The 11,462-nt window shown below is 37.9% G+C and overlaps 1 protein-coding gene across 1 annotated transcript in view; it reads right to left on the bottom strand.

Annotated features, from left to right (window-relative positions):
* Nucleotides 1-11,462, bottom strand: part of LOC106869597 (uncharacterized) — a 296,444-nt gene that overhangs the window by 215,657 nt on the left and 69,325 nt on the right. The window contains exon 5 of the mRNA XM_052968067.1: nucleotides 10,032-10,108. Coding sequence (XP_052824027.1) covers nucleotides 10,032-10,108 — 77 coding nt within the window. The remainder of the gene's footprint in view (nucleotides 1-10,031; nucleotides 10,109-11,462) is intronic.

Raw genomic sequence — 11,462 nt, 5'->3', positions numbered from 1 at the left:
ATATATAGGCACAGGAGTGGCTGTGTGGTAAGTAGCTTGCTTACCAACCACATGGTTCCGGGTTCAGTCCCACTGTGTGGCACCTTGTGCAAGTGTCTTCTATTATAGCCTCGGGCTGACCAAAGCCTTGTGAGTGGATTTGGTAGATGGAAACTGAAAGAAGCCCATCGTATATATATATATATATATATATATATATGTATGTATGTATGTATGTATGTATGTATGTATGTGTATATGTTTGTGTGTCTGTGTTTGTCCCCCCAACATTGCATGACAACTGATGCTGGTGTGTTTACATCTACGTAACTTAGTGGTTTGGCAAAAGAGACCGATAGAATAAGTACTAGGCTTACAAAGAATAAGTCCTGGGGTTGATTTGCTTGACTAAAGGCAGTGCTCCAGCAGTGCCACAGTCAAATGACTGAAACAAGTAGAAGAATATGTATATGGTTGTCCTCCCACCATGGCCTGGCAACTGATATTGGTGTGTTTACGTCCCCATAACTTAGCAGTACAACAAAAGAGAACGATAGAATAAGTACTAGGCTTACAAAGAATAAGTCCTAGGATTGATTTGTTCGACTAAAGGTGGTGCTCCAGCATGGCTGCAGACCAATGACTGAAACAAATAAAAAGGAAAAAAAAAACATATTCTTGAAATAAATACTTGTGTGAGATGCTCTTTTGATCCTTTTCTATAAATTCAAGTGGAAGTGTTGCCTAAAATCAAAAAAGTAGCATGAAACAATCTGAAGTTATATGATATTTTAACAGTTAGCCAATTCAGATTTATGTAAAAAAATTAAATGTTCTGAATATTTACCATTGATTAATTTATGCAGGTGAATTTAAACAGGAAATTCCATAGTAGCACAGCTGAGAATGTTTTGTAAATACATTACACATTTGTAATTAATAAAAATATATAGTTTAGAATCTGGGTTTCAAAAAGCTACAATTTTAAGTAAAAGTTATGGTATGTTTTGCTTAGGCCAAGACTTAAAGGAATTTATAATGTGGATTGTTATAAATAAAAGATCCAAAAGAAAAAGTTTTTGATGTGCAAGTTTAAAAGAATAAACTCAATCTCAAATAAATTCAGAAACTTTAGTAAAGCACTTGACAGATTCCATTGTCATCCCAGTAAGATTTGTGGTATTACTGCTAACTCAGTCACCAAAATCAAACAAATACAAACAAAGTCAAGAGACTTTATGTTTTGTTATGACTGAAGACATACATAATGAATTGGCTATCCAATGAATTGTAAACATGCTAGTTGGCATTGTCTGTCTTATCCAATTTTAAATGATAAGAGCATACTGTAGATGAACTGTTGATTTTTATATTCCTGAGGATATAAAACGTTTTAAAATATGTTTTGCAAACAACTTGCACATGCAGGTGCTATCAGTTGAAAGCTCTGCATACCAGAAACCAGCAAGTTTATGGGGTATTCAGGAGAGAATGCGTGCTGTTTCGGGGCCTACCCCTCAATGGCACCAATGTGCACCAGCCCCCCCCCCTCTACTGATATGAGGCTCCACTTCCTAGATCAACTGGTTATCAAATAAAGCTCAATATTCTTCTAGCTATCACACACCTTTTTATTTAACAGTTAATAGCTTTGCAACAAACTGTCATCACCATTAGTGCCAAGGGAAACAAAAATATGAAACTGCACTATAAACAAATCCTTCAAGTATAAGTGATTATAAATGTAGGAACAGGCATAAACTGTGTGGTTAAGAATTTCACTTTACAACCACGTGGTTTTGTGCTGTTCCACAACATCTTGGACAAGTGTCTTCTACTATAGTCTCAGGCTGACCAATACAACAATGGAAAAGTGGATGTTAAATGATGATGATGATGATGTCTGCATGTGTGTCTTTGTATGTGGTTATCTCACACATCTCCACCACTTGACAACCTGTGTATATCCTTGTAACTTAGTGGTTCAGTGAAAGAAACCAATAGAATAAGTACTTAACTTAAAAAAGCACACTGGGGTCAATTTTTTCAACTAAAACCCTTCAAGGTAGGGCCTCACCATAGTCAATGTCCAATGACTGAAACAGGTAAAAAAGAAAATAGGCAAAAAATGTAGAAATAGAGATCAACTCCATAAAACTAAGAAGCCTTTTTATCAACAAAAGAGACTTGGAGAAAGAACTTAACTACCCATAGAGAAAAGCATCGGCGATGTTTGATCAACTGAGCAATATAATAATGCTTATGCCAAACTATGCAAATATGAGAGAGTGTCTATATGGTCATTTAACCTGGGAGAGAAACAGCTAAATCTCCTTCAAAGGATACACCAGATAGTGCTGTTCAAGGTACACTATATCCAAAAAAAAACAAAAAGACATTAGGATGATGACTACTGGAATACTTTTTGTCATAGGTTTGCTTAGTCAGGGCTGACTTAGGGATAAACAACAACTTATGTTGACCACTCTTTATTGTTGTGAATCTGGACAGTTGAAAATCAAAATCTATCACTAAGATCTAGAGTAAAGTCAAAGTCAAATTTTATAAAAAATACATTCCTTCAGTCATGTTGTCAGCTTATAACCTTCTAGTTTCTCTTTGACAGAAGGACAAAGATCTGAAGAATACTGGTAGACGGTGGAATTTGAAATAAGATAGTCAATGTCAACAAGCCCTTGTAATAATGACTACATTCAATAGTCTGTGCATAATATGAAGTTTTATTGCCACTTTATTACAAATTTCAAACTTAATGTTACTACATCTATCTCTACAACATTAATGAACATGCATGTCATCATTCTCCTTCCTAAGTCAAGTTCCAGCCTCAATGACATGGTTCTCTATTCTCTTCCAAAAACTGCATGCAAAATTGCTTGCTCTACATAACAACATACATTTTCAGTCCTCCATCAGTAAATTTGACAGTGTTTTAGTTACAATCTAAACAATCTATTCCCTCATTCATGACCATGTAAACACCTTTCTGTCTAAAATCAAGCAATAGCAGGAATGTATCTAGTTAGATTTAGTTGCATGTATGCTTTCTTTTTAAAGTCAAAGAAGGACATGTTACTGTCCATATACCATCCCTCAACACCACCCAATGGTTCTTCACGATTAACATTTTTTCCATTTCAAAAATTCCATCCATTTGGATCTAGTAATGCTTAATGGGGTTAGAATACAGTGTAATGATGTCACATTACTGTTTCCAAACCCTGATTATTCAATATCAACCTGCTCACCACATTACTAACATGTCTTTATATTTTGCTGCATCTACCTCTGGCAATATATTACCATACACTTCAAATGTACCCCGTCAATAAGAATTTCTCAAGCATCATCCTTTATACCACAGTACAGATGTCCTGACACTCCATTCAAAAGCTACAATTGTTGGCATCCTTTTGTCTCAGGAAACAATGGAGTTGCGCATGAAATAATCCAATCTGGTTTTTACATTTCATGTCATTTACATCTCCTGCTGTGGCTGTGTAGTCCTATTCTGGACAAACATTCCCTCTGGCAGGTGACGCAGATGTAATGAAGACTGCCTGGTTGGTTGTAATGTCATAGTTTCTTGTCATCTTTTCTTGTCTTTCCATTTCTCCTCTCTCCCTCTGTCACTCCTTTGTATTCCACAGTTGCTGGCAACCGCTTCCCAGTAGCTAATATTGATATCACAGGCCTTCATGTCCCTTTTGCAAACATTCTTGTACTGTAAGAATAGTCTTCCAACAGACCTAGTGCCCCTAGCAAGCTCTCCGTAGAGTATGTCCTTGGGGATTCTGCCATCTTCCATACATCTAACATGTCCAAGCCATCTCATACATCTTTGTGCAAGGAGTGCAAACATGCTTAGTATTTCTGCTTGCTTGAGGAAATCTTTGTTGGGGACACGATCCTGCCATTTGTTACCAAGGATTTTCCGGAGGTAGCGCATATGAAAGATATTTAGGCAACACTCTTGGTGTGTGCATGGTGTCCAGGTCTGACTGCCATACAGTAGAGTGCTAAGTATACATGCCTGGTAAATCTTCATTTTTGTGATCTTGGTCAGCTTATTGTTGTCCCATGCCCATTTGGAGAGTTGGGCCATCACAGCAGCTGTCTTGCCAATGTGTATATTGAGCTCAGCATCAAAGGATAGGTTGTAGGTGACGGTAGAGCCAAGTTAGGTAAACTTCTCCATCTCCTGTAGTCTGTGGTCTCCAATATGTATGTTTGGGATGTCCGATGTAGCCTGACCCATGATGTTGGTCTTCTTGAGGTTGATAACTAAGCCAAAGTCTCTACATGCTTGCTCAAAGCAGTTGATGAGCCTTTGCAGGGCTTCTTCTGAGTGTGATACCAGAGCAGCATCATCAGCGAAGATCATCTCCTTGATCAGGATGCTTCTGATTTTGGTCTTGGCACACAGACACAAGAGATTGAACAGTTTCCCATCACTTCTACTGTGCAGAAACACTCCATCATCTGATGTCTCAAAGGCATTTGACAGCAGCAGCGAGAAGATGCCAAATAATGTAGGAGCAAGGACACAGCCTTGCTTTATCGTGTTCTTTATTTGGAAGGTGGCTGATGTTGAACTATTGTGCTGTATGGTGCCTTGCATATCATCATGGAAAGATTTGATGATCCTCAACAGCTTTGGTGGACATCCAATTTTTTGAAGCAGCATGAAGAGGCCTTTTCTACTTACCAAGTGAAAGGCCTTTGTCAGATCAATGAAGGCCATATATAATGGCATTTTCTGTTCTCTGGACTTCTCCTGAAGTTGGCATATGGAGAATATCATGTCAATAGTTGATCCGCTTCTTCTAAAGCTTCACTGCGATTCTGGATATATTCAAGAAGCAAGCAGTTATAGCCTACGCGAGCAAAGGTCTTTCCAACAGTGTTGAGAAGAGATATTCCACAGTAATTGTTGCAATCACCACAGTCACCTTTGTTTTTTGTAAAGTGTTATGATATTAGCAACCTGCATATCCTGAGGGACTGTACCCTCTTCCCGGCACTGACACAGAAGCTCATCAAGGTGCTGAAGCAGGGCAGTGTTTTTGCCAGCTTTGATGATCTCTGAGGGTATGCTGTCTTTTTCCCGGAGCCTTGCCACTGGCTAGGGAGTCAATAGTCTTGGTGAACTCTGCTATGGATGGCAGACTGTCAAGTTCGCACGTGGCTGGCAAGATCTTGACACTCTCAATTGCAGCTTCAGCGACTGTGGTCTCCTGTGAGTAGAGATCCTTGTAGTACTCCACCCATCTATCCATTTGCTTGCTTTGGTCTTTGATGAGATCTCCAGTTGTTGATTTCAGAGAAGCTAACTTGACTGCAGATAGACCGAGGGCTTTCTTCAAACCGGCATACATCCTATGGGTGCCGCCACTGTCAGCAGCTGACTGGATACTCTGACAGATTTCCTGCCAATACCTATTTGCGCAGCATCTGGCAGTCAGTTGGGTTTTACTTCTTGCCTTTTTGAGTTCTTCGAGTGTCTTTGTAGAAGAATCACTCTTGTATTGCATCAGAGCTGTGCACTTTGCTTTGATAACTGGTTCCAACTCTGAGAGCCCAGCACTGAACCAATCTGGGTTATGCCTTTCACTCATGCTGAAAGTATCTATTGATGTGGTATGCAAAGTAGGTAGAATTATATCTGGATATAATTCCACCTACTTTCAGCAGAGGAGGATGGGCAGCTACTGAGGGCAGCCTTGATAGAAACAGCAAACTGTTTCCGTAGTGTAGGGTCTGAGGTTCTGGCAGTGTTAATGTGTGGTCGGCCCATTTTCTTCAAGTGATGGACTTTTATAGGCAGAATCCTCACCCTGCTGCTTATTAGTGAATGATCTGTGTCACAGTCCACACTGTGGTAACTATGGGTCAGTTGGACAGAATTCAGAAAGGATCTTCACGTGATGATGAAATCTAACTGATGCCAGTGGTGAGATCTTGGATGTCTTCAAGATGCCTTGTGGGATGGCTTGTTGGCAAAGAATGTGTTGGTGATGCACAGGTTATGGTATGTGCAAAATTCAAGCAGTCTCTGACCATTGTCATTCATATTGCCAATGCCAAAATGTCCGACACAAATGGGCCACGGGTCATGGTGAGATCCCAGGCAAGCGTTAAAATCTCCTAGAAGGTAGATATTTCCGTTGGTTTGTATGTTTCTAATGACACAGTTCAGATCTTTGTAGAACTGGTCCTTGATCTCTTCTGAGCTGTAGGAAGTAGGAGCATAGATGCTCAGTAGATGTACTGGGCTAGAAGAGCTTAAGAAGCGCAGAGAGAGGATACACTCAGTGCCTCTGATGGTGGTTCTATTGAAGAGAGTAATGAGTTTATCACTGCAAAGCCAATACCATGCTGATGTGGTTCCTCTGGTTCTCTTCCCTGCCAAAAGAAGATGAAGTCCTGTTCTTTGAGTTTGCCGTTTGAGGGGAGTCTCGTCTCCTGCAGTCCAGCAATGTCTATGTTGAGCCTCTTTAGTTCGTGGTTGATGATGGCTGCCTTTCTTGTGTTTTCAACCCAGAGTAGATCATCAGATATGCCAGGGCACATGGTCCTGACGTTCCAGCTTGCTAATCGCAGGACTGGTGGTTTCTTGTCTTTTGATTGTTTGCCTGGTGCAGAGGTTGCAGGCTGTTTTTCAAGTCAAATTCTTAGCTTCAAGCACCCAATGAAGCAGGTAGCCCGTGGCGGGTCAGTACCTTATTAACTAGGGGCTGCCCAGCTTGAGGTGGGTGGTAACTGATCAGTGGGACACAAGAGTCCCTCTCACCTTCAGAGGTAACCCGTAGCGCCCATATCCTATGCCAATCAGAATGGACTTATCACTTGTGACTGCTACTTCCCATGTTTTTCTGTCACTTTTCACAGCAGGCCTGGGCTAAATGTAAGAAAATCCTGGGTAGCCCAATCGTCAGGATTCCTCTCTCGACCTTGTTGACATAGTCCAAAGGAGTGCAGAGCATTATGTTTGGCACCAGCTTGGTTGCAGGAGCTGCCGAGTCGAACACTAAACCGCCTACGGGGCTCCACTCCAAATTTCTTTGAAGGTTGTCTCCTTTCTGTAACCCTGGATATGGGCCCATACTGGGTACTGTCAGCCAGAGTCAGTTGAACCTGGGACTGGTGTCAGGTAGGGTCATCACTCTCTGAAGTAGTGAAGAAAATCTCTACCCACTACCATAATACCAAAATACAATAGTAAAATATATATTTGTCCTTTAAACTTTTTGTCACCCATTTTATACCAATGGTGTCTGTTTTGTGTTTTTAATTTTCAAAAGAATCATTAATTAAAAGAAGCTAAGTGAAAGAACTAACTTATTAAAAGACAAATGTTTATGCATTGAAATCTCATATTCTGTATTCTACATTCCTAAAATCATAATCTGTACTCCTCTTCACAGAGCACTTGATATTGAAAGGTTTATCTAAGGCCACAGACACCCACCTGAATTATTCAAAGAAATAAATGTGGTTAGTGGCAACCCATCAGCCTTAATTCCTCTTTTCTTCTTTCACCAAGCATACATGTAAACAAAAACAAATAAATCTACAAAATTAATAAAAATCTATTATTGTATATGCAAATATCTGTGGATTCAGTCCACTTTTGACCTAGTGTAAGTTACACCTATTCCTCTCTGGGAATCACTAATCCACTTCTATTGTTTAGAATAGGGGTTCCCAACCACTTTTTATCTATGGACCCTTTTGATTACTATTTTATTCTGGTGGACTCCCATAGTCATTTGATGTTTAAAAACTTTTTTATACAAACCGCTTTCAAAATTCTTATTTTGTCTATCACAAGACATTTGTAAAACATTTGAGAAAGAAATCTAGCTGTTTTTTTGCAATATATACCAATACAAATATCTAAAACAAAATTTTTTCAGGGATCCATAAAATACTACTGTGGATTCCCAATTTACTATTTTGTTGTGTGGATCCCACAAAAATCTTATATGGACCTTCAGGAGCCATATAGACCCTGATTGAGAACTACTGATATAGAACCTTGATAGTACACAATAGCTACAATTTTTTTTCCTGTAAAAACATGGTCAGTAGTTTTGCCCCAGACAGCCTTAGCATTCATTCCAAAGAAAACAAAATTATGCAACTAAACCACAAACATAGAAATAGAGATCAACTCTACATAACAAAGAAGCCTTTTAGTTATGTCCACGATTAGAGACACAGCTTCTATAATACGGCGCAAAACTATTTCATTTCAGAAAAGTTGCAAATCGTGTTGTAAAGCAGTGATAGTTTGAATTTAACTTTGCTCCTGTCATCACCTCATATTTGTTTGGAATGAAAATAATTACCTGAACTTTTGTGGTATCTGACACCATTATGGTTGCATTATCTGCATACACTGACATAACTCTCCTGCATTCAGCTTGAAAGGGGTGCTCTTCATGAGTTCGAGCTTATGCAGCAAAGGCTTGAGCACCAGAATATACAGAAGAGTTGAGAGAAGTGACTGATGAATCAAGCATGCACTCTAAAATAATTCCAAGAGGTGGCTGTTTTCTTTGACCATCAAGCTAGCACCACTGTGCAGTTCTGCAATCTAGCCCAACCACTGTAACTATATCCAAAACCAGCTGGTAGTTTCTTGTCTTTTGATTGTTTGCCTGGTGCAAAGAATGCAGGCCATTTTTCAAGTCAAACTCTTAGCTTCAAGCACCCAATGAAGCAGGTAGCCTGTGGCGGGTCAGTACCTTATTAACTGGGGGCTGCCCAGTTAATAAGGTACTGCTGCAAAGTAGCAATGGTCCCATTTTGCTGCTAGTTATGATAAACATTTGCCAAAAGGTTGCTAAACAGCTTTGGCATATAATGACAAAACTCATAAGGCAGAACTTCCAGTATCTTAGTTGCTGGTATTTTGCAGTGTCTTGCCTCTTTTGCTGAGAGCCATGGCAAGACGTTGAGGTAGGCACTAAAGTCTATCATTCTTTGACCTAGTGCTTACTCTGCAAAATTAAGGCAAGTTCTGCTGGAAAGCTACACACATTTGCTTGAAACCATGTAATATACACCCATCTTAATTTGTCAATTACTGAATTGTGGCTCAGTTGCCTCATCCCCACCCCATGGCCCAAGTCCATTGAATGGCTTTCATTTTGTCTTGTCTTAGCAGATGAGCTCTAGCTCTGACAATGCAACCATTGTATTTTGCATAAAGAGATGGTGAAGGACCATTCTTTCCACTAGCACATTGGCTGTGATGTTTATTATAAACAATACAAACACTGTAATTTAATAGCCATTAAAATGTGATACCTGTTAAACAGAAATTATTTTTATTTAATGAAAATTTAATAAAATCTAATCATAAATGAAATTAAGCTAAATGCAACTAAATTGAAAACCTTTTTCCCCCTGGCCATATTGGCAATTCTGCAAACTTTTGGATGTGAATTTTACATGAGTAGAAGCTTTCTTTAACAATTTTTATCCTGAAAATCACCAGTGTAAATTACACAGGTGCATAAATTATGGTAGTAATAATTTGTACTAGTTCTCATATTTATTTCATTTCCTTAAACTGATCTTTCTGAAGTTGAAATTGCAAAGGAGGTGTTGAGTGAGTTTGTTAACATTTGTAATGTAAGAATTTCCAAGCATGACATTTGCAAGAGAGTTTCATAGAAATTCCTGTATCTGTAGAATAATGAGTTATTCAGCAATAAGGTGTTATTCAGCCAAGGTTAGACTTGACCAAACAAGCCTATGATCAAGGACATTTCAGCCATAACTAACTGTATTTTTCCTTCAAGTAAAATGCATAAAAGACCACATTATTCAATAGAGCTTCTTTTCTCTTTATAATGGTAGGGCATGATTTTTAGGAGATTTGGCTCATATTTTGAGCAACTGTGTTATAAATGTCCATGGTATGGATGTATTATTGAAAATATATCAAAAAAGATTTTGAATAGCATTGGAAAAGATGTGAAAAGAGTTGTTTAAAGTATTATTAATATTCTTGTTACCTGATTATAACCACATGGACAGTTCTTAACTTGAATATTTTTATTGGCTGCAACTTGGAGAGGCTTAACAGAAGCACCTAAAAAAGACATTTTTAATATATGAATTACTTTTCATAAACAGAAACTTAGTAAAAAATATACACACATATTTGTGAAATAAATCGGATTAATTGTATGGTATAATGAACAGTAATTATCATGTAAACATAGAACAAGATTCAAAGCAATTGTGCACATATTCATTCTTAATATGTTCTAGAAGATTTGAATGTGATTATATTGTATTTCGCCTTTAGAGAACATCTCCTTTCAAACAATGTATGCTGACAGCACAAATGATTTTTTTATGTAAGTTGACTTTGAGACACTGAAATGTTGACCTGGTTGTGCCCAGATCAACTGCCATTCCAAGAGTTCCAGTTTCTCATGAGATTAATGTACAAGTGGCTGAACACTCTGCAGGCACACATACCCTTAATGTAGTTCTCTGGGAAATTCAGTGTGATACAGAATGTGACAAGGCTAGCCTTTTGAAATACAGGTATTACTCATTTTTACAATCTGAGTGAACTGGAGCAATGTGAAATAAAATGTTTTGCTCAAGGGCACAACATGCTGCTGGGAATCCAACTCATGACATTATGTTCATGAGCTGAATACCTTAACCACTAAGCCACATGCCTTCACTGCCTGAATCAGTGAAACTAAAGAAGAGAGGTGGCTCTTTATAGAGCAGGCAAATTGTTTGTTGATGCATGTTGATGCAAGCCAAATTGATGAATTAAGTATCAAATGCATACAAAACATTGAGAACCAAAACAATGATGTACATTCTTAATACATTCTGGTAGATTTAATACTTGTATTATTTTTGGAGAACACCTTCTTTCAAATACATTCAATTCATTCACATAAAAGAACTTTGAGACACTGGTATTTTGACATGGTTCCAATCAGCTGGAACATGTTAGAAATGAATATGTATGTTACTGTTTTGATTATTGCTGTTTTATGTGCACGTGAATATTAATTATCAATTTGGCAAGCATCAGCATGTGTCAACAAATAATTTGTTTGCTGAAGCTATTGGTGGTTGACATTATTCAGTTTATTTTAGTTGAATTGTATTTATAGTATTTAATGTTACTTAGCTTTAGTTAAAATTGTATAAATCATTGGTGATTTGACTTGTCTCTGTGTGTAAAATATTTTTAATGTAATAATATCTAAGACAATAATATCTACAATTGCCTCCCAATAAAGAAGGAAAGATTCTGCTAGAATCAGAAGATGACATAGGAAGTGAGATGTCAATAAATCAGTTATCAAAGAATAAAGCAAAAAAAAAAAAAAATTTAACTTGCACAACATATTTGAATATGAGTGATAACCAGTATTTACAGACAATAATCTATATATATATAAAAACGA

This window comes from Octopus bimaculoides, chromosome 5 (genome assembly GCF_001194135.2).
Source record: "Octopus bimaculoides isolate UCB-OBI-ISO-001 chromosome 5, ASM119413v2, whole genome shotgun sequence".
Classification (NCBI taxonomy): Eukaryota; Metazoa; Mollusca; class Cephalopoda; order Octopoda; family Octopodidae; genus Octopus; species Octopus bimaculoides.
This window is presented reverse-complemented; position numbering and strand designations above follow the sequence as displayed.